Source organism: Monodelphis domestica, chromosome 4 (genome assembly GCF_027887165.1).
Source record: "Monodelphis domestica isolate mMonDom1 chromosome 4, mMonDom1.pri, whole genome shotgun sequence".
In the NCBI taxonomy this organism is placed as follows: Eukaryota; Metazoa; Chordata; class Mammalia; order Didelphimorphia; family Didelphidae; genus Monodelphis; species Monodelphis domestica.
Genome location: NC_077230.1, coordinates 96,410,577 through 96,435,390, shown reverse-complemented (window position 1 = coordinate 96,435,390; position 24,814 = coordinate 96,410,577). Strand labels below are relative to the sequence as shown.

Here is a 24,814-nt window from a genome sequence, read left to right as displayed (position 1 = left end):
TGGATTCTGCCCCTCCCTCACTTTCCACTCCAAATTTCAGCATCAAGAAACCTCACTAACTAACCAAACTCTGATTAATGCAAGGACCAGCCTTGGTTCCCGAAGAGATCGGGAAAAGCATTGTCTCCTTGCCTGGACAAGGAGGTGGGTGACTATGTGAGCAGAATGTGGCATATACTGTCAGATGGCGTTGCTTTGCTGACCCATTTCAGAAACTAGCTTTCTTTTGTTATAGAAGGGCTCAGTGGGGAGAGCATATTGGGAAATAACTGATGTGTAAAAGACAAAAGACACCCAGAAAGCTTAAAGAAGAAAAGAATGCGATGGAAACATTGCCTTGCTGTGGCTTTGAAGTGGCAAATCAGGAAGGTTTCTGGTTTTTGACTGCGTCTCCCTCCTTTCCACCTTCAACAATTTTGTTATAAATTGTAAAAGAAAGATAATTTGTGCCGCAGTCACAATAGCCTAGACAGGGAATAGCTAAACTCGCAGGGGAGAGGTGGGGGCGGGCGGGATTCAGCAACAAGATTTACATATTTGTACACATAAGCCCTCCGAGGATTTTGTCAGGAGGTAACAAGCCAGCAGCTCGGACAGCAGAACCCAAAAGAGAGAAAACTTCCAATTAGCCAAAAGAAACGGAGCCCTGTTCCCAGAATCCCAATTAAATCAGAACCAATCAATGCTTGATCTGATTCCTGCCGTTTTGCTCAGGAAATAATGAGAAAAATGAAAGGCCCAGCCAGCCAGTGCGGTCCTGGGTAAGTCTTTGAAGCTGGGAAAATCACAAACATTGCTTTTAAAAGTCTGTGTGGCAGCTGCCGCACCTGCTCTGCTCCTTTAAGAGATCAGCCTAGCTGTGCTGGGTTTTCCAGACCCAGCTCCAACCTCAGCATTGACATACCACAAAGGAGGACTTGAATCTATCCCACCCCCAGACCCCAGGAGAACAAAGGGAAGCCTTATGATCCCAAATTGGGCCAGTTAAAAAAGTCTGTATTGATTGGTGACTTGGCTTGGAGCATCTCCACCATCACCATCACCACCTCTAGCCTCTCACCTCTCCCTCTCTCCCTCTCTCTCTCTCTCTCCTCTCTCTCCTCTCTCCCTCTCTCCCTCTCTCCCTCTCTCCTCTCTCTCCCTCTCCCTCTCCCTCTCCCTCTCCCTCTCCTCCCCTCTCTCTCTCCCTCTCTCTCTCTCTCTCTCTCTCTTCTCTCCTCTCTCTCTCTCTCTCTCTCTCTCTCTCTCTCTCTCTCTCTCTCTCTCTCTCTCTCTCTCTCTCTCCTCCCTCTCTCTCTCTCTCTCTCTCTCTCTCTCTCTCTCTCTCTCTCTCTCTCTCTCTCTCTCTCTCATCATTCACATACATAAACAGAAGTTCAATAGTAACCCCAAAGCCAGATTCAATTTTCTCAGAGACTTGGGATACATAAGCTGCCCCAGCCCAGGCAATTAGTGGCAGCCATAGAATGTCTAAACTGACATCCATTATTATTCCAGGGCTGGAAGCCTCTCCTCAGTGTTTGCATAAAATAAACAAGGAAGGAAATACAAGAGCTGGCCTGGGGACTTCAGCTGTGCAGACAACACAGGGGTAGGAAGGAGGAGAAAAAGAAAAGGACTAAAGACTCTTTGGTCCAATGGGGAAAAAAAAAAGAGTCAATAAAAGTAACTTAGGTACACATTGTGCAGATGCAATTAAATCCCCGGCAACAATAAAGAGGGTGAAAACAGAAGGGATTTTTTTGGTGTGGAAGGGAGAAGGGAGTCAGAGGTGACAGCATATTAGTGCCACACTGAGAATCCCTCAGTAAACCAAAAGGCTTGTGTGGCAGAAGTAAATGGGCTTTTAAGGGGACTAGAATCTAGCTTGTTCTTCAGCTTTGACTACTGCCAGCCTTTCCCACCTCACCCAGTGCTAATTTCACAGAACTTCCTGGCCATGGCTTCCCAGAAAGATATCAAGAAGGAGAGCCTATGCAATCTCCATCCATATCTCCAATGTTTTCAACCACAGAACAACTGAATGAGTTCATTTTTTTTTTCATTTGTAGCAAAGTAGTATCTGCTTATAGAGTTGTGAGTAAAGTTGCTTAGGGAAAAATGTCGTAGTTATACCCATGCACTGAAATTGGCTTTTCAGTCCTCACCAGTCAATTTACCATCCTGCATAGCTTTCAGGAATGGAATTTGTGACAATGCATAGCACTTGCCCCCTTTAGTGTAAGCCATTTGTTCTTTTTGTCTAAATCCCAGGGGGAAGAAGGAAACAACAATAAAGTAAAACTTCCTCTTAATAACCTGACCCCAAGACCTCCTAGAGACCTTTTGGAGCAGAATGATGAGCCAACCATTTACTGTAATAGTTTTAGGGTAATCATTGCTATTGGAACCTGGTGGGATTATGCTAAAACTCCTTTCCAATACAGTTTCCTCTCAATTATTCATATACAACCTATATGTACATATACCAAGGGGTAATATCTAAGTGGTAACAGATGGACGACCCAAATACTGCAAGAAAGCCACAACTTCTGGCACGCTGGAGAGATTCTCAATAGAAGCGGTCCTTTTTGGACCTGGGGTCCATGAACTTGTTTCTTAATATTCCGATAACTGTGTTTCAACAGGTTTGGTTTCCTTAGTATCCTTGTGCATTTTATTTGGGGTATTTAACATCATTTTTTGAGCAAGAGTCAATGGGTTTCAGCAGACTGCAAAGACAACCCATGACAAACCCAAAAGGTCAAGAACCTCAGTTGTACAGAGAATTTGTAATTGACAAGGATCCTACAGGATGGGAAGGTGCAGGGTTGGCTGAAATCTTCCCTGGTGGAGGAAGTGACCACATCAATGAGACCACAGATTTATCAAGGGAGAGGAGAAGTAACTTGTCCATGGTGCTAGAAGTCTGCCACCTTGTAGCCCAACCAGTGGCTGTAACATAAGACTTAGGATGGGGGAGAGGGTGGTATAAGCATGCCTGACTGGATGTGAGTCTCTACCACTGCATCTCACAGGGCACATAAAAGCCTCATGTAAAGGATGCATATAATATTCTTTTTTTTTTAAAGCCAGCCCCCTGATTTCATGAGTGTGGAGAGATCCTCGTGAGGAAATTCCTCCTAGAGATGTAGATCAACACCTGCTCTGTAATTCTTAGACTTAGAGAAATCCCCAGGACACTGACAGGTTAAGTGACTTGCCCAGATCACTCAGCTGATATGTGTTAGAGACAAGGCTTGAAGCTAGGTTTTTCTGACTTTGAAGCCAGCTCTCTAGTACCCTTTTTCTTCATTTGCCATCTACTACACTACCCTACCTCTCAAGAATTATTTAAAATACTATACATATAGTATATATAACAATTATACATATATCATATATATAATAATACATCTATGGGAGTAGCTAAGCAATTTTTCTCTTATATTAGAATGGATAATCAGGAGTTGGTTATATTCTCAGACACTTCCTAGCTGTGTGACCCTAGGCAAGTCACTTAACTCCCATTGCCTAGCCCTTACCCTGGAACCATTAACACAATATTGATTCCAAGAAAGAAGGTAAGGTTTTTTTTAAAAGAGCTAATTATATAAAATAATCCCTAATGATGTGAATATGCTGGAAGGGAAGAGGGGATTGTCAGAAGCTTTACTTAGTGATATTTGGCTTCTCATTTACTTTGCTTTTGCTCCTGTTTTGAGAGGCAGATAAACAATGAAAAGACATCATTGCCTTTACCTGGGCAACAAATAAAATCCCAAAGTCATCTAGAGAGACTCAAATCAGACTCACCCTTGCAGACTACATTGTTTTCAGGTTCATAGCCAGCTTTACAGGTGCATCGCCCAATTGGTACCATCCACTCTCCATCCCCGTTGCAATACAGTTTAATAGGGACATCCACCTCCTCCGCATTGGGGATGCACGTTCCCCGAGCAATCACCAGAGATGTGCTTTCAGCCCCAGTCATAGTCTCTGGGAAAATTGCAAAATTCTGTACAATGCTGGGGCACTTCTTGAAAAAGACTCTGACAGAGAGGAGAGACATGCACGCCCCATAATCCTGAAAAGCCAGGTAAAAGCCATTCCGAGTGAGGGGCCCAAAGCTTCTCACTTCTGTGTTAACCTTCATCAACCTTCCCCCAAAGTCTACCTGGGAGAAGCTCTCGTCAGCAGCAATAGTGTCCACTTTGAGGTAGGGAGCCTCTGTCCAGAAGGCAGACTTCTTGGTGGCAATGACTGAGTCTGTCTCATAGTAGTAGAGGTTAAAGGTCTCTTTGCAAGAACCAGGAACATTTGGGAGACTGCTGCAATCCCTCACAGTGAAGCGCATCTCTGTGTAGATACGGTGGGCCCCTCGCCGATGGATGAAAGTGGTAAGCAGCCAGTTGTTCTGGTTGGGCTCAAAGACGTTGCATACCTGGTAGGTACGGATGGTGTTCAGGTTTTCATCATAGCCACTGACCTCTTCCCACTGCACAGAGTGGATGCCAAGAGAGAGAGAGAGACATAGAGAGAGAGAGGGGAAAAAAAGACAGTGAGAGACCATGAGAGAGAAAAAGACCATAGAATTCTAAGCCTAGAGAGCATCTTAAGAGAGATTTCAGCAGACCAAAGGATCATAAATTAAAAGTTGGAAAAGATTTCAGAAATCATTCAGAGCAACTACCTCTTTTTATACTTGAAAAAATAAGATCCTCCCCTCCCAATATTTAATAGCCTCAGAATTAGGCACTTAATAATAGCATCAGGATTCAAACACAGGTTCCCTGACTCCAAATCCAGTTCTCCTTCCTCTGTGCCGTGATAACTTCCTTAACATGGTGATCATGTAATATTGCATGTTATAATAAAATAACCGTGTCCTTTCCTTGGACTGTAAGGCTCCAAATTGCCAAGGACTAAGTCTTAAACTTTGTGCCTCTCTCAGAATTTAGCACAGCACTTATTAAAAAAATACTTTTTATATGTATGAATGAATGAATGAACAATAGAACCAACAGCAAATGAATGGATCTTTTATCCTGCTATAAAACCTAAAGTACTTTGAGAAAGAGTTTCCTCTCTTCCAAGATCTACATCATTATCATTGAGGGATGTTAACACAGTAACCAACCGGTAGCCATTTCTGTCCAGTGTTTCCCAAACCAACCTACACTGCAAAACAGTAAAATAGCTACATTTTCTACCATGGACTCTTCTACACTTTAGAGTCTCTTCATGGCTCAGGGTCCAAGGACCTGAACTTGGGAGGGGGGAGGGATATGACAGTGGAAGGAGCAAGATGTAAGGAAGAGGAATGATTTGAGTTTTTAAGCTTTTAAAAACATTTATATTGTTATAGCTTTAAAAATAATTTTATATTCATAAGTAGTTAAAATTTTTTTAAGAAGTCAAGGCCTGTGGTGGTGAAAACTGTGCAGTTCAATAAAAATTTGTTGCAGATCATGCTCTTTGCCTCCAGGAAGGACCAGGCTTAAATCATCTCAGACAGTGAAAACCTTCCCTGGCTTTAAAGGTCTCTAGGGGAGTAGATTCCACAATATCTCTGTGTTATTCGTTCCAAAACATAACTCATCTTGAAGTTGGAATGGTCTTCTTTAGATCTAACATACATGCATCCCTCACTCGGCAGCTTTAGCCTCTCTTCTGTTTCTCTTTTCCACAGAGACAACAAGGAGTTATTCCAGCCCCTATAAACTTTTGCTTCTTGACACTGCTGATGTCTAAGTTCACAGCCCATCAGTCCCAGACCCACACAACCACAGCTGGATCTCATCATCTCTATCAGGTGACTGGAGATTTTTTACATGGACTCCATTCTCCATCCACCATCTTATCGGTTGTGGTAAAAACCATTTTTTAATGTCTATTTTAAAAACTGGATGAATTCTTTTAAGATTTTTTAAGTGGTGTTCTGGTTCAGTTAGAGTTTGTGGCTCTTTTCAGATGGTAGACTGAACAAGTTGTAGGAGGACTGCCAGCCTCATAGAAATGATTAATGAACACCCTTAAACGGTACCAAATATGCACATTTCAAGCAAGTATCTAATGGAGAATGAAAGTTAGAGAAAATGATCCAGTGGCTGAAAAATAAAAAATTTCTATGATTGTTTAAAAAAAAAAGGCTTCATGGAGGTTCTGATGGTGGTGATCTTTCCGTTTGAATTGACTTAATAAGAGACTGGGTATGGGACCAGAAGCCTGTGGTCCTTGCTCCCAAGGATGCTGAAGCTGGTGATTTTTTTTTTAGCTGGAAGTTATGAGCTGCATTGGGTTAGACTAGAGTGTCAACTGTATACTCTGAGTACCAATGTGTTAACTATGGGGGTATGATGAGGCCAGCTCTAACAAGCAGCAAAAGCCTAATGGTTAAATTTTTAGTGTGAGCATATATACCTTAGAAATAAACAATTGCTGCAAATAGGGGTCTGATTTATTATTTTGCTGATTGTCTAGACTTAAAAAAGTGTTAATAATACAGATTAAAAAGTGCATGTGCATACATTTTTTTCTTGGTTGTTAAACATTTCCCAGCACATCCCTGTATTGCCCTGTAAACATTACTTGAGCTCAGCAGTAGAGTAGAAGGCTTAGGGAATGAATTCATCACAGACTAGGGGTCTGGTGACTGTAGGATAATAATATAACAACTACTAGCCTTTATAGAATAGTTTCAGGCTTGCAAAGTGCTTTGCATCTCTTAACTGATTTTAGCTTCATCCCTACCCTGGGTGACTTGTCTAGGGAGGGGCAAACCAGCCCAGTTGGAATAAAACAACTTTAGTGTCCTTTGCCGATTCATGGTAGGATCAGGCTGGTGAAGGGCACTTCTGGGTGAGATATGGAGGCTGTCTTCTTTTTATTTTATAATACATGAATAAAAATAAAGCAATGCAGTAAAGAAAGGGAAATAGTAAAAGGAATGATTCCATAGACTAAGCAACTCTTAAGATGGGTTACTAGTACTGGCAAAGAGACTGAAGCCTTTCTTCCGCCATGATTATTTCTTTCTCGTTATAACTGACCAAAGGAAAGTTGAATAGCAAAATCGCAATTGGGAGGGAAACTATGGAGAATTTAATTGTAACTAAATGGTACAGTGGACAGAATATGAGAGTTGAAGTCAAGAAAGACCTGTGTTCAAATTTGACCTCAGACACTTACTAGCTGTGTGACTTTGGACAAATCACTTAACCTCTGCTTCAATTTTATCGTCTTTTAAAAAATGGGAATAATAATAACATCCACCTCCAAGGGTGGTTGTGAGGATAAAATGAGTTCATATTGGTAAAATGTTTTGCTAACCTAAACATGTCACATAAATGCTGGCTATTTTTAATAAAAAAAAAAAAAACTAGAAAGTAACATGCAAGCCCAAGGGGCTATCAACAGCAAAGTTAAATAGTTGAAAGGAGTTAAGCATTTTTCTCTTTAAAATTGCAAAGGTAAAAGGAGAAAGATTTAAGTTTTTATTAAAATTCATAATAGTTAAAAAAAAACAGTTTGAGAGGGGAAGGTGGGTGGCTCAGTAGACTAAGAGCTGGGAAGTTCTGAGTTCAAATGTGGCCACAGATATTTCCTAGCTGTGTGACCTTGGGTAAATCAATTAAGCCCCATTGTCTAGCCCTTACTGCTCTTCTGCCTTAGAACCAATATACAGTATTGATTCTAAGATAAAAAGTAAGGATTATTAAAAAACAATTTGAGAGGTACCAATTTTTAATCATTTATTTCTCTTAAAAACTTGTCAAGTTAAAAAAACAAAGAAAGAAAGAAAGAAAGAAAGAAAGAAAGAAAGAAAGAAAGAAAGAAAGAAAGAAAGAAAGAAACTTGTCATGTTATTTTAAAATATTATATGTTTGTTTATGTTTAGCTGTTTTAATAAAGATTGTTATAATATAAAACAATTATAATTGAGTGGGGAAATATATTATTTCTTTCTTTAGTTAACTGTGTTTATTAAGTGTCTAATTTTTTTAATTGTGAGACAATAATCAAGGCACCTCTCTTTACCTAATTACAGGCTATCCTAATTGTAGCTAAAATAACAACAAGGGAATCAACACAAACTGAGTGTCAGCCTTGCAACCTTTTAAATAAATAGTCAGTATTACTTCTGCCAAATCTCCTGCTCTCCCAAACCTAGTGGACCTCTTCTTCATCCACACCAGGACCTTCTCTCTCTAAGCAGTCCCACTTCTTCACATTAGTATTTCCTTCTTAACTACATTAGAATCCCTACCTAACCTATGATTCTTGGTCAGATCCATTATTGCTACCTTTGCTACCATCCTACATTCTCATATCATCTTGATCATTCTCCCAATAATAATTTTTGCTCCACTTCCCAGACCACGGAAAGACATAAGCATACAGATGTGACCCAATATGCATTCACATCATGCAGTTCAACTGGGCCTTTGCCACTTTCTTGAATTTATTACTGATTCCTTAGCTATTGAGAAACCAGTTTATATTCCTATTTAAAATCCATGTTATCTTCTTGCTAAATGTGTTATGTTCTGGTAAGCTTGATTTTTATAACCCAAAAGCAAATCTATCAGAGAGCAAAAGTATCTGATTCTGTATGTAATGGTTGCTAAGGGAACATTGCATGTAAATTAGGAAGAGCAAAAGTTCTAGTTTCTGAAACAAAGAGCTAAGGATAAGAGATGGTAAAATCATTCCCTTCTGACTGGGAAAAGACAATCATAGGGTTTCACACTAACAGACACTGGGATATACTAGGTGGTTTCTTTAATTTTTCTCCTCTTCTCCCTCTCCTCATGTCCCTCTCCCTCTCCATCACCCTCTCCCTCTTCCTCTCCTCTTCCTTTCTCTCCCTGACTCCCTCTCTGTTTCTCTCTGTCTCCCTCTCTCTCTCTGTCTCTCTGTTTTTCTTTGTCTCCCTGTCCCTCTCTCTCTGTCTCTCTCTGCTTCTCTCTGTCTCCCTCTCCCTCTCTCTCTCTGTCTCTCTGTTTTTCTTTGTCTCCCTCTCCCTCTCTCTGTCTCTCTGTCTGTTTCTGTCTCTGTCTCTCCCCATCTCTCTCATATGCATCCATATATAAATATATATACATATATTACATGCATAATTTATGTGAACATGTTATATATACATGTGATTATATGCCTACTATGGATAAATATATATATATATATATATATATATATATATATATAAGTATAGAAGCATATAAGCCTATACAAACATATATAAGTACATATACAAAATCTCTTTTGGTCCACAGAATAAAATGAATTCAGAATGTTAGTATACAGAGAACCAATCAAGAATGTTTGGAGGGCAGCTTAATGCCTTCTCTCTTATTTGTTTCAAGTAAGTCAGGGTTTAATTTAACAGGATAACAAAAGCTTTAGGAAAGCTCTGGACCAATAAAGAAGGTCCTCACACCAAGCTCTCAACAAAGACATCTAGACCCATGGTTGTTCTCAGAGAAAGTTTCTACTCCAAGTTAAAGTTTGACATTCAAATAGTCCTTTAACATAGAGCTGCCATAGGGACACTTCCTCCTGCCCTTCAGCTCACTGTCCAGCACATCCAGGAAGAGCTCATTCTAATGGTACATGATGTTCTTTGGCCATTAATCTTTGGCTCATCTAGTTTGTGATCTGTGACTGCTAATTCTTTGTTTGAAGTTTACTCTTTTTTCTTTTTATATTTTTAATTTTTTAAATTGATGTTTGTTCTTAATGCCCTACTGAGTGAGAGTACTGTTCGAAGTTCAGATATTTGAGTTCTCTAGGTAGCCAAAGACTAGGATTTCATCCAGTAATTTAAAGGATCATACAATTCTTCTTGACATTCTCTACACTAATATTACCAAAGTAGGCAGTCACTCACATTTATAGAGTCCATCAAACATCATGTGGATATCATGTATGTATATGAGAGACACAGAGTTAGAGAAAAAAAATTCAAAGACAGAGAAACAGACAGAGAGACAGACAGAAAGCCACTAGTCACTCAGTGTGGAAGAACTGGTGTGGGGGATGCTTTTGAAGAAGCACACACTTGCTGCCCTATGTGGATCCCACTCATTCTAAAAGCATCCATAACATTCTATCTGGCACCAAAGCCTCTCCAAGGCCATTGTTATTCCCAACATGTCACCACAGCTCTTCATTCTTTGTTTTCTCAATTCCCAATACAAATACATTTCAAACAATATTCATTAAGTGCTTTGCACCATGCCTGGCACACAGTAGGTATTATATAAATTCTTATTCCCCTCCTAAAATAATGTACACAAGCTAGACCATGACATATCCCTATTCAAGAACCTATAGTGGCTCTCTAGTAATAATACCATAAAAAACATAAACTCCTTGGCCTTACATTTGAGGCTCTACTTAATCTAGTTCTTACTTCCAACAGATAACTAATCAAAAGATACTGACATTTTATGGAAGAATTTTAAGCAAGTGAGAAATGAATGGGAATATTTAAATGTTAAAACTAGTAAGAATGTGTGTATCAACACCAACATGAAAGATTTAGTCAAGTCACTAAAAATAATAATAGAATAAAAATGTTTAAAACCTTGAGGATTTATCTGCACCTAGAAAAATGACAAAATTAGGGTGGAAGGAGAATAGAAATAGCCAATTTGGAGCTACTGTGGGAAATGTAGGCACCTTTATACTCTTGATCAGTATTGGTAAAGGTTTTCAAGATTGAATGCCCAGACTGTAATTTCAAGCTGCCTGTAAGCCCCTCCCTCCATTACCCCAAAGAGCTGAGGGAAGAAGTGCTCTCTTTGGGTGGCTGGACAGAGGGGTGGGGCATGCAAAAAATGTACTCAGCTACTGAGAAGACTGGGAACGGAGCAGCTCCCCAGTGTGACTCTGCACTTGTGCCAATACTTAAGCTAACACTGCTCTAAATGGAGCTATGATTTGTTTTCATTATTCTTCTAAAAATTACTACTACTACAACTAATATTAAGTATTATTTAAATAGCACTTTAAAATTTGAAAAATATTTTACATATCTTATGTCATTTGACCCTCACAACAACCTTGGTAGTTAGGTGTTACTAATCCCCATTTAATAAGTGAATTGTTGTTTATCCTTCATTTCAAAGAATAATGACATCATAGGGAAAATATCTTAACTTATGTGTGAATTGGATTTAAGTGAGGCAGCGTTGCACAAAGTAATTGTCCTCATTCTTTTAAAGTCATTGAAGACTGTACTAGAAAAGTTAGCTTTAGCAATTAAAGAAGAAAAAGAAATTGAAAGAATTAAAGTGGGCAATGAGGAAACTTTCACTCTTTGCAGATGATATGATGGTATACTTAGAGAATCCTAGAAAATCAATTAAAAAGCTAGTTGAAATAATTAAGAAGTTTAGTAAAGTTGCAGGATACAAAAGGAACTCATATAAATCACCAGCATTTCTATATATTTCCAACATAATTCAGCAGCAAGACTTAGAAAGAAAGACTCCATTTAAAATCATTCTAGATAATAGAGAATACTGTTTGCCAAGACAATATGAACATAATTACAAAACACTTTTCACACAAATAAAGTTAAATCTAAACAACTGGAAAAACATTAATTGCTCATGGGTAGGCTAAGCTAATACATAAAAATGACAATCCTACCTATGTTAATTTACTTTTTTAGTGCCATATCAATTTAATTAGCAAAAATCTATTTTATAGTAGAAAAAATAATACCAAATTAATCTTGAAGAATAAAAGGTCAAGAATATCAAGGGAACTAATGAAAAAAAAAACAACATGAAGGATGGTGGCCTAAAAGTACCAGCTCTTAAACTTAAGCAACAATCATCAAAAAAAAATGGTACTGGCTAAGAAATAGAAGGGTAGATGAATGGAGTAGATTAGGAGTAAATGATCGCAGCAATCTAGTGCTTGATAAACCCAAAAATATCAGCTTTGGGGATAAAAATTCACTATCTGACAAAAAATACTGGGAAAATTGGAAAATAGTATGGAAAAAATTAAGTTTAGATCAATATCTCACACCCTATACCAAGATAAGGTCAAAATGGGTATATGATTTAATCATAAAGAGTTATATAAGTAAATTAGGGGAACATAGAATAGTTTACCTGTCAATCTATGGAGAAGGGAAGAATTTTGACCAAATAAGAGATTTTGACCAAATAATAAGAATTTTGACCAAATAATAAGAAAACAATACAACATATAAAATGAATAATTTTGATTATATTAAATTAAAAAGGTTTTGTACAAACAAAACTAATGCAACCAAGATTAGAAGGGAAACAACAAACTGGGGAAAATAAAAAAAAATTTCTCTGATAAAGGTCTAATTTCTTAAATACATAAAGTACTAAGTCAAATTTATAAGAATCCAAGTCATTTCCCAATTAATAAATGGTCAAAGGATATGAATAGGCAGTTTTCAGATGAAAAAATCAAAGCTGTCATTAACCATATCAAAAATTTTCTAAATCCCTCTTGATTAAAAAAATTCAAGTTAAAACAACTCTAAGGTACCATCTCACACCTATCAGTCTGGCTAATATGACAGTAAAGGAAAATGATAAATATTGGGGGTAATTTGGCAAAATTGGTACACTAATGCATTATTAGAAGAGTTATAAACTAATCCAACCATTCTGGAGGGCAGTTTGGAATTATGCCCAAAATGCTATTAAAGAATGCACACCTTTTGATCAAGTAATACTGCTACTAGGCGTAAATGAACATATCAGGCAATGACAAATGCATCTTCAAAAAGAAAAGGAACCCAGACCTTTGTGAAACGCCAATCAACTGAGATCCACTTGTTACTTCTCAAATATCTTCATTTACACAGGTCTGTATCCCAAAAAGATTTTTAAAATAGGAAAGGATCTGTTTGTCCAAAAATATTTATAGCTGCTCTTTTTGTGGTGACAAAGAATTAGATGTCCTTCAATTGGGTAATGGCTGAACAAATCATGGTATATGATCGTGATGGAATACTATTGTCCTTTAAGGAATGATTTCAGAAAGAGTTGGAAAGACCTTCATGGACTGATACAGTATGAAATAAATAGAACCAAGAGAACATTATACACAGTAACAGCAACATTGTGGAATGCGTGGTCAAATTTGATAGACTTTGCTATTAACAGCAATACATTAATCTAGGACAATTCTGAGGGACTTATGACAAAGAATGCTATCTACTTCCAGAGAGAGAACTTTTGGAGTAAGAATGCAGGTCGGAACATCTGATTTATCACTTGTTTATTTGGGCATAAATTTGAGAATTTTGGTTCTATAGACTATTCACTTACAAAAATGGAATATGGAAACAAAACATATGGAAATATGTTTTGCATGATAATACATGGATAATCCAGATTGAATTGCTTGTCAGAAGAGAGAGAATATGGATCATATAAATTCAGAAAACTTATGTAGAAATTTGATATTAAATTTTTTTGAAAGAAAAATGTCACTGAAGTCTAGCGGAAAGAAAAATTCAGAATAACTGGTGATGATCTGTGCATCTTCAATGTCTGACAAAACTCTAGGTACTCCACAGCATCTGCTTCAGCTGATTTCTTGGCCATTGGAACAAATTACTCTCATTCTATCATTTTACCAGAGTGGTATAAGGTGTTCAGGGAGAATTAGCACCTCTGGTGTAAGGATTTATCAAGTCCTTAAAGATTTTTAAGAAAGCATTTGATACATTGGCACAAAAGGCATCATTGAAAGCTCTTCTCAAGCCAGGTATGTTTCATGTTTGTATTAAAATTATGCAAGACTCTATAATGAGTGCAACTACAAAAAGAAATTCACTCTGTGATTCAGTCAAGTGTCAAATAAGGTATTTGCCAATGCTATTGAAAATGTTCTTAGTAAAGTCAACCAAAAGATGGATTCCCTATGGATGGTATCTCCATATCATTCTATTGATAAATGGTTGCACTAAAATTATGAGGGCTGCTTGTCTCCCTTTGGTGTTCACCTTTCACCCAACTATCATTGGTGGCTCCAAGAAGTTGTAGCATGAACAGAGGATACATCCAGGTAAAACCATCTCAGCAGATAGGATAAACCAGGTTGAAGATAACCTACAGGTCTTAAACCTCTCTGTGGTTTAGGAGAATGTCTACCCCAAGCATGTGAATAAGTGAGTAACCTGAGGCTAAAAGAGGTTAAATTGCTTGCTCAGGGTTACATAGCTTATTATTGTCAGAGGTCGGATTTGAACTCATGTCTTCTTGACTCCAAAGGTAGCACTTTCTTCCCTGATTATATTATATTTTACAGTGTTCCAGCTGCCTGATTATGTAAAAAAAAAGTCACTAAACTATTCACATTCTTTGACCATTTCTGGGTCACCAAGGAGACGAAAGACAGAAAGGAAGGCTGCATATTTCCAAAAATATTTCCAGAAGCACTTCTGTGATAGCAAAATCCTGGATAGAAAATTAGGCCTCCATTATTTAAGAAATAGTTTAAAAATTATGTAACTTATAAAATAGCATGTTATTATGCCATAAAAATAGTAACTATGGAAATTAAGAGAAATGATGACAAAAGAAATTAAGAGATGACTATGGAAATTAAAAGGAAGACTTACATGAACTGATGCAGAGTAAAGTAAGCAAAACCACGAAAATAATATACTCAATGATAAGGTGGAATGATATAATTTTGAGTGACTACAGTGATCACTCCTGAGGTCACAAAAAATAAAAGCTCATTTGTAATGCACCACAAAGAAGACTAAAATAGCATAATCTCACAAAATCATGGAAGGCAGAGAAAGGGGGGGGGGACATTCCCCAGAGAATTTGGAATGAAACCCAATTGAGACAGATTATCCCAAGAGCACTTATCAATGACACTCAAAGGAGAACAATAAATAAACAGATACAAAAATAGAGCAAATCTAACCAAATTTTTACAGTGATTTATTCTTACTGGCAAAGATAGTGGAAGTGATTAAAAAGATGAAATTGGAAAGAAAAGATAGGACTTGCCAAACACAATCACAGACTTATATGCTGTTTGAGCCAGAAGGAACCCTGGAAAATTCTAAGTCTACTCCAACATACTCATTATATAGATAAGAGAAACACTGCAGGAGAAATTTGCACTGGAGATGACACAATTTTAAATATACCAGAAGAAAAACACAAACAAAAGGAAAACATTTTTATAAGGAAAAATGGGACTGTAGAGACATCAATAGCTGCCTATCCATACCTTTTCTTTCTCATATAGTAAAATCATCAATGAGTATAGTTGATGCATCATTAATGGCAATATGCCTCATATGAGAAAAGGCAGATGTTCATATTTTATAGTCTACAATAGACCACATCTTTATAGTAATACAATTAACTCAGAGAGTTCAGAGAATGTGATCTGGCTCTTTTTGTAGATTTTTAAGAAAGCATATGATTCACTAGAATAAAATACAGCTTCGAAAGCTCTTCTCAGACAATGTATCTTTCTCGTGCGTGTTAAAATTATGCAAGAATCTATAACAAGTGCAACTACAGAAAGAAATTCACTCAGTGAATTAGCAAAGTGCTAAATAGGATATTCACCAGTACTATAAAAAATGTTCTTAGGAAAGGCCAACCAAAAGATGGGTTTCCTACTGATGTTATTTCCAAATCTTTCTATTGATAAATGATTGTATTAATATTATCAAACCCAAATGTGTTACTGTCTCCTTAGTGAAATTCATAGCAGTGAGAAAAATATTAGTCTAATAATCCAAATTGGAAAAACAAAGTTGATGGACAATGGACTTCCAAGATTGAATTGAGCATCACCAATTAACCTTTATTTATATATATATATATATATATATATATATATATATGATAGACACAGAAAATAAACAATTATCTAGGTCCAGGATTTATTTAAAGAGGAAGATTAGTCCTAATAGGATCACACTTTTAGGAACTGATGCAATGTTTTAAAGAACTCCAAATTTCTAAGTTCTGAAAAATCCTAGCTCTTTAATACCAAAACTAAGAATTGTGATCTCAAAAAAACTAATAACATATCCTAAAAGGTGATGGATAGACAGGTGGGTCTATATCAGATGCAGCACGTTACAAACAAGGAGTGATATATATCAAATGGCATAAGCGATATTATTTAAGACACATGGAATCAATCATATACTAAGACTAAGCAACAATATATGGGGAGAGCAGTACATTAATACCCCCAAAGATATTATGAGAACAAGAAGGTTGACAGAGTGTCAAATAGTTTCTCTATAAAATATTTATAGTTAAATTAAATAATAATTATCAATTATTACACAAAGTAAGAAGGCATTAGAGAAGATGCAATCTGTTTTCATGGTAGATGTACCCATGCTCTTTTAATCAATAAACCAACAAAACAGACTGCCAAAGTATTATTACTACTAATTGGGGCCAGAGTCCAACTCCTGAAATCCAACCCAGTAATCTTTTCGCTACAATCATCATGTGTAAAAACACACTCTTTAAGGTTTAGTTGAAGTCATCTCTGCCTGAAGTTTTCTCCAGCTACACACTTGTCATTTAATCTATCAAAATCAGACATTGCTTATGCATTTTATACTTGATTTTACTCTGTAAGCAATATTATTCTGTAACCATATTTTTGTAAAAAACCTAAGCCTCTTCTCTGTCTCTGAGCGAAGAAGCCCTTAAGTTCAAAGGTTCAGCTCTATCTCTGAAGTTAGATGCCAAAGACTTAAGTTTTTTCCACAATCACCATTAGTTAAAGAAAAATTCTGTTCTTAAAACTCTCATAAAACAATGTCTCAGCATTTCTTGCAAGGTTTATATCCTTGAGAAACTGGACTAACTGGCCATGTCCCATCTTTAGCAATTAAAAAAAAGTGGTCTTATCTAATACCTCAGGCATCAGTGAGTCTACACACTTCAGTCCCTATCAGTGACATCAAAATGCATCTGGGACCCATAAATTCATAAAAGTATTCTCTAGAGATAGAGAGATGGTCTTCAGATCTATGTGGGTTATACATATACTTTCTTTAATATATCCCATTCCTAACCCCATATCAATCCCATAACCAATGATATGATTTCTGTTCTGTTCTTTGTTATATGCTTATAAAAAATGAGTTATATCTTCAATTCAGAGTCTTTGGCCAGAGGCAGTATTATTGGCCCATTCTTTATTAATAGTTTCAGTGTCTTATTAGTAAACTGTTATCTTTCTAGGAAAATTGTCTCAATTTATCTTTTTGTTAAATTTTACATACGACATAGCCACATAAGGAGTTTTCAGATGAGGAAATTCTCTCTATTAGAACAACTGTTCTGAAAATTATAATCTTATTAAATTTTCCAAAATACCAAAAGTTAAATGCTTTGCCCACGGTTATAAGCCAGTATGTGAGAAGGTGAACTTGATTTGTGAAAGGAAATTCTTGGTTTTCTTTGTCTATTCTGAGTTTGCACTTGTGAAAAGAGAATCCTTTGTTCTCTTTGCCTAGTTTGAGTTAACACTTTGAAATAACAATAACTTAAATACCCTTAGTACCTCACTAGACTGAAGACAGGATTAACTCTCTTTTGTCTACTTTTGAATTAATCAACAAAAGTAAATAAGGGAAGTCCACAAACTCTTACTCCCAGGAGGAGTAAGAAGACCTTTAGTGATGAGAAGTCAGCAAGATACTTAGAAGATCTCCACCCCTTTTCCTAACTCAAACTGCCAAAAACTTATGAATTCTTTTAAGAGTTCACACCCTCAGAAACATGTGAATCCAAAGGTATGAATCCTAGTAGGGGAGTTGCTACCTTCAGAGGATGAGAGGTATGACAATTTTGGAAATTGTGATTGGCCTCTGTGAAGAAGGGCGTGAATAGGAAATCACCATAAAAGCCACAACATTCTTCCACTGGGATAGTCTGGTGAAGTTGAGTCTTGTGGAGAGTGTCTCCTGGAGATAGTCTTTGAGGGAGCCTCATTACAGTGTGGATTCTGACTTAAACTTAGAATCTGACTCCTGGACAACTTGGTTGAGTGAGTGAAAAGGCTGATTCCCTTCCTGGTTTCCTAAGAGACTAGCTTCCATCTTGGAGGAAGCCATGTGATTACTCACTACCAGCCCTCCTAGCTGAGGACTAATATAGGTATTTTCTCTAATGGCTTTCACATTTCTCTACTCTATTGTTTCCCCTCTATTTTGGTAAATAAACTGCATCCAACTATTAAATTTAACCTTTACAGAATCTACTCTTCCTGGTTCTAAGACCAGCTCTCAATTCACTACTCCATGCTGCCATATGTCGCCAACTGAGATCCCTATTCTGCCACATAAATATTTCTGCATTCTATTTGTGGTATAAAAGGCATGGGCAATCTTGGTCTTTGACAAACAGTCCATGATACAGTAGAAAAGGTCTTTGCCCTGGAGTCTGAAATCCTACTTTGAAATCCTACCTCTACTCTTGATTACTTATGTATCTATGTGGCTAGTGCCCACACTATCTATGTGACTTAGGGCAAGTCATTGGATTTCTCTGGGCCTTTTCATTTCCTCATCGACAAAATAAGGGCATTGTGCCAAATGGTCTCAAAAAGCCCTCAGGCTCTAAAAATCTCTGATTTAGTTCTTTGATGAAGGATCATGAGCTGAAGTGAAAAACCCAGGATATAAATAACATCTAAGTTTTCTATCCCTTTTTACAAACTCAGAGGGAACTACTAATGACTGAATTGGTTGTTAGTGTATCCTGTAGCATTTGGAGTCCTTTTTGTTGGTTGTGTTGTTGTTTTGTTAGTTGTTGTTTTCCCCTTATGGGTCTCTGTCCAAGCCTCTTAGTGACCAGGAGTGACCCTAAGTTCTGAAGACAGTTTGAAGGCAAGAAGTTCTATAATTTTAATAAGTATAAACAGGAAAAAATAAGCAGAATACTAAGTATCTCTGGAAACCATGTTCTCAGATAGTTTAATCATTCATTACCTTTGAAAGGGGATTGGTTTTAATCAAATTTGTCATACAGGCTTCTGTGAATAGTATAAAGATAGCTAAATGATTTGAGAATAAAAACCCACAATTAAAAAAAAAGTTTAAATAAATGGGCTAATTTGACTTAGAGAAGAGAATTAATGAACAAATATTTGTTGAGTACTATGCTGGCTGACTTGGATCCTTATATTAGACCAGATATTTACCTGGACCAAACGTCAGCTTTGACCACAATGAGACAAGAACATCAATTGCCATAACATATTTGGTATTCATCTCACTCCCTCCAAGTCCCCATCCTAATTCCTTACCTTATTCTTATTTATTCTTCTTTATAAGATTATAGTTACTACTAGATACATTTTTAAAATTTTCCATTACTTAAAAAAAGGCTTTTCTTGATTCTTTTGTATTCCTCATACATGTCTATCTTAATTGCATTATATTTTCTATTCCATTAATTTATTTACCATAATTTATTTAAACATTCCTTTGCTATTGGACATTGAGTTGCTTCCATTTTCATGCATCAATACTACTATGAAAAACTTTTGAGTTAATATTTCTTTTTTCTTTCTAAGTATATTTTCAAATTAATCAATAACATGGGATAATGGAGTACTTAATGATTTCATGTTGAGGTATGTACATGTATATCTAGAATCTAATTTCTTGTGATGTAATATTTCTTTTAAAAATTCTTGCTTTCTGTCTTCGTAACAACTCTTATGACACAAAGGCAAGGACTAGGCATACAATTTTAAGTGATTTACCTAGGGCCACACAGCTAGGAAGTGTCTGAGGTCAAACCCTGGTCCTCCTGACTCTAGTCCTTGTGGTTTACCCACTATACCACCGAGCTAATCCCCAATATTCTTTTAAAAGCTGTTCTATTGTCACATAAATATCCAATAGCAGGAATATCTAGAATATCTGCCTTCCCTTATATTTGGAAAATATTTACAGCCAGGGGGCAGCTGGGTAGCTAAGTGGATTGAGAGCCAGGCCTAGAGACAGGAGATCATAGGTTCAAATCTGGCCTCAGACACTTCTCAACCTTGTGACCCTGGGCAAGTCACTTAACCCCCATTGCCTAGCCCTTACCACTCTTCTGTCTTGGAACCAATACACAGTTCCAAGATGGAAGGTAAGGGTTTATAAATATAATATTATATATATATATATATATATATATATATATATATTTACAGCCACAAAGAGCAAATAACTATCTTTCTGGATTAGATTACATATACAAAAACATGAGAAATTAATAAAAACTCAGTTATTTTATATTTAATACAGAAGACTGAATTGTGGTATATTTTACAATAAAGCCAAGGAATCAATGGATCTTAAGCCCAAACAAAACTAGACTGGTTCTGAAATAAAAGAGATGCTATGTGAAATTGGATGCTGAAAACAAGCAAACAAAAAGGAACAATTATTATTGAGAAAACTAGAAATAGTGACTGGGCTTATAATTTCATTGTAAATAAGGAACTCCCAGATGTGGAAATTCCCTTACAGTTTCAGATTGACACTTTCTCAGCATCATGGAGGACATACATGTAAAAGGTAGGACTTGAACCCTCTTCTTCCTGACTTGATGCCAATTCTGTATCCATTATGCCATAATAGATAAAGCAATAGTCAAGGGTATGCTGAAAATGTTAAACAACCAGCTCTTCAGAAAAATAATTAAATGTGACACACTTTAAAGAATTATTTGAATCATCATCATTTTCTCCATTACATTCTTAATTCTAACACGAAGAACAAAACAAGAAATCAAGTCTTAAATTTTAGTATCTACCAATTTCCAAGTTGTAGATGCTTACACTAAAAGTTTAACAATTAACCCTGAACACTCCCGACTAATGCCACAGATATAAGCTTATCTGTAGCTATAAAAATAGAGATATATCCATTGTCACAGACAAATACACAAATATTGATGTGTATATATAGAGAGATGATATAGAAATAGATGGTATAGACATAGGTATTGGAGTGGGTGGAGGTACAGAAGATAATGCAGTTATAGGCATAGATACAGACATAGATTCTATACCTCACTAATGATGTCATTTAGTTCATAAGAGTTTGGGGGCTTAAAATTTGGATCTGGATTCAAATCTCAGCTGTGTTCTTTACTGTCTTTGTGAATTTGGATAAGTCAGTTAACACTTCTGTGTTTATTTCTAACCAACAAAATTAGAGGGGAAGTTGAACTAAATGACCTCTAATGTTCTAAATTCTGATATTTAAATTTGTAGTGATTTGCTAAACTAGATTCTGTAGAACTAAGAGAATCCATATACCTCCCAAAGTGATTAATTTACTACCAGGTTATAAGGTGACTGGGGACAATTTAGATTAATCAAATTAATTATAGCCCACATTGACATAAAAATAGGCTATACTTTTCTTCTAAATTGGACTTGTATAAAAATTAGATGTGACCTGTAATCATTATTATAAGATATATAAATATATGTGCATATGAGATTTTTTAATGTGTATGCATATAATTTTTTCCAAGAGATCTCATTTTATGTTATGTAGACTCAAGCTTAGGAACAATCTATATTTCAGCCAATCCAATATGTGTATTTATATGCATGCATATGTAAACATATAGATATCTATGCACACACATTTATATCCTACATGTTGAAAGGGCTGACCCCCGCATATGGCATGATGGTGTCATTGTGTGACTCAAAGGGAGGCAGAAGAGACATCTCTAGACTCCCCTCCATTCCATGCCCTTTTGCAAGGAAGGTTTTAATTTCTGCCAGGAAGAGAAGGAAGTGGGCAGAGGTTTAGGCAATCCCCTCTTCTCAGAAAAATGAGGTACCAGGTTAGACTTAGGTTTGCTGAACTTTTAAATATTATTAATCTAAGTGATGTGATTTTCAGGTTCAATCTTCTGATTACTGTTCATGAACAAAGGGAAGTAGGAACTCAAGTTTTATATGCTTGACTCCTTTTGTAGCAGTCCACCCCTAGCTATGGGCAAGGGAACAGTTGGTATGTACAGATTGCCTTAGAAGAGAGCATGCTCAGTCTTGAGCATACTCAGTATTGCACGTGGCTAGGAAAGCCTCTGACCCTTGGCCCCAGCTTCTCCCAGGTTAGGCGGGAACACAGGTTTCTTTGTGATCATCTGGTTGAGAGAAACCACACCTATATCTTGTCATTAACCAATGATAATCATCCCTATGTACTGAGTATCTTTGCATATCAAAGAGATTAAATATGCCTCAGCCAGCTCTGCCTTTCTCTCTTCTGCTCTTCCTCCCTTCTAGCTCACACTGATTCCTGTCCTTGCTGGGCCTTGGGCCAGGCTCCATCTCTAATCTTTCTCTATCATCTCTCCGACCTGTGTGGTATTAAATCTGGATCTCTGGACTGGTAAAGGCCTTCGGAATGGTCCATTGATCAGAGCTTGGCTGTGGCTCATTGATAATTAATAAAGACTCATTCCTGCCACCTCATATCTCTACTTCGACTCCGTTATCCCCCTCATGGTATCTAAAACTTCTATCCTTTCTCTATCTTCCTACCTTAAAGCTTCTCTCTCCCCTCTGAGGAAGCTTTACCTTTCCCATTGTTGTTGAGTCACATTCAGTCATCTTAGAATCTTTGTGACCCCATTTGGTGGTTTTCTTGGCAAAGATAATGTTTTCTTTATTGGTTTGCTGTTTTCTTCTCTGGCTCATTTTAGAGATAAAGAAACTGAGACCAATAGGGTTAAGTGCCTTTTCCAAGGTCCCACAGCTGGTAAATGTCTGAGTCTGATTTTGAATTCACTTCTTTTTGACTCCATTTCTGGTTATTCTATCCACTGTGGCATCTTGCTGACCCATTGGCTCCATTCCCACTAGATAAGAGTTCTACAACTAACACAGAAAGAACAGCAAAGAAGCACATTTATCCAATTCAATAGAAAAAATAAATTAGAGAAAGTATACATAGGAGAATATCTATAGACAATACAGAAGAAAAGTGCACTTTCCTTGTGAGTGAGGTAACTCAGCTCAATGGAGAGTCCTAGATCTCACCCAAGAGGAAGACCCCTGAAGTCTCTAGTGTAACAAGGGATGGGGACATGACAGAGACTGCCAGCTCTCCTCATGTTGATTTCTTCCCAGAGTCTTCTTCTTTAGCAACTTGAAGTAGAGCTGTAATTTTCCATCTTCTTTCTCAAAATTGGAAGTAACTAGAGTTATTACAGGACCCAAAACTACTTGAATCTTGACGAAAACCTGGAGAAGACTGAACATCTCTCTTCAATCCTGCTCTTGCCAACTCCACTCCACCATTCACATAAGCATGGGACATTGATTTCAATCAATAAGGAAAGAGTCCCATAAAATGGACTTTGGGAACTTGGAATATGTGAGTGTGTATGCATGTATTCACATATTTGTGAAGACATATAAATTACATATATATGTGCAGATATAGAGAGAGACTATACCATTGAGATGTATTTCTTTTCAAAGCACTAAATTTTCTTTAGTTGCATTTAAAAATTGCTTTTCAAATCCTACTTCCTCAATGAAAACTGATTTGATTTAGAAGTAAAATAATGGAGGCAGCTAAGTAGCACAGTAGACAGAGCATCAGGCCTAAAGTTAGGAGAACCTGGGTTCAAATCTAGCCTCAGACACTTTCTAGCTCTGTGATTTAGCAAGCCACATTACCCTGATTGCCTAGCCCTTGGTACTTTTCTGTTTTAGAATTCATACTGAGATAGAAAGTAAGAGTAAAATTTTTTTTATAAAGAAGTAAAGTGATGAATACCCCTAACTGCCCCCAATGAAAAGGTCACAGCTTTTTGCTTATTCAGTATCTCCATGATACCTATTCAAATTCTGTTTATATAAGTTAACAGGTTAATTATTTCCTTCCATATTTCTACTTGAGAGCTAGAATCATCATCCATGGTGGCCTAGAACTAGATATATTCCATTCCATCACCCTAGGTCCAGTGAGATGACTTGTCCAAGGTCACAGAGCTAGCAAGGGGCAAAACTAAGTAAATATTTAATATTACTATTTTGAATTCTGAAAAAGTTTAAGGGAAAAAATAGAAAGTATGGACTTTGTATTTAAGCAGGAGAGTTTCCCCTTGTGAATCCAGCTAATAATGTCTAAGAAGATCATATATATAAAGTTGGAAAAGACTTCAAAGAGTACCAAATCTAACACATTCATAATAACAACTAAAATTTATATTTATTAACATACTGGCGTCCCATGTGCCACAAACTTTGCACCTCAGTCTTTGGACTTCAAAGCCACATGAGGGTACATCAATAGATGATAATGCACAAAGACAATTGTCATTCTATGCTATTGATGCTGTTATTATCTCCATCTTACAAATGAGGAAACTGAGGCTGAGTACTTTAAAAATTTGCTCAAGGTTATATAACTAATAAGTGTCTCAGGTAACATGAATTCAAGTCTTTCTAACACCACATTCAGCATTCTTGACCCCCAGTGCCAACTGGCTGCTAGATGAGGACACTGAGGCACAAAGCAATTCCTTGCCTAGTTAATAAGGATAAAAGGAAGAATTCAAATGGAGGTTATTTGCTCCCAGAAGCAGTGTTTTGTTTGTTTTCCACATTGCCTTCCTATATACAGGTCAGTCTCATGGATGTGTCCTTCCTGGCTTCTGAGAAAGCTTGGACCCTAAGGAAAACTTGTATTGTGCCTACATAATGAAGATAAAGGTCCTGCTCCTTCCCCTCCCCTGGGTGGCTGCACCATTCCTCGCCTCGCGTGGTCCTCGCCTTTCCT

General features: G+C 36.9%; 1 protein-coding gene across 6 annotated transcripts in view; it reads right to left on the bottom strand.

Moving 5' to 3' along the window:
* The window catches only part of EPHB1 (EPH receptor B1), a 769,317-nt gene that overhangs the window by 462,702 nt on the left and 281,801 nt on the right, over positions 1 to 24,814 (bottom strand). For all 6 annotated transcript variants that reach the window (XM_007493906.3, XM_007493907.3, XM_007493908.3 and 3 more), the window contains exon 3: positions 3,796 to 4,477. In XM_007493906.3, coding sequence (XP_007493968.1) covers positions 3,796 to 4,477 — 682 coding nt within the window. The remainder of the gene's footprint in view (positions 1 to 3,795; positions 4,478 to 24,814) is intronic.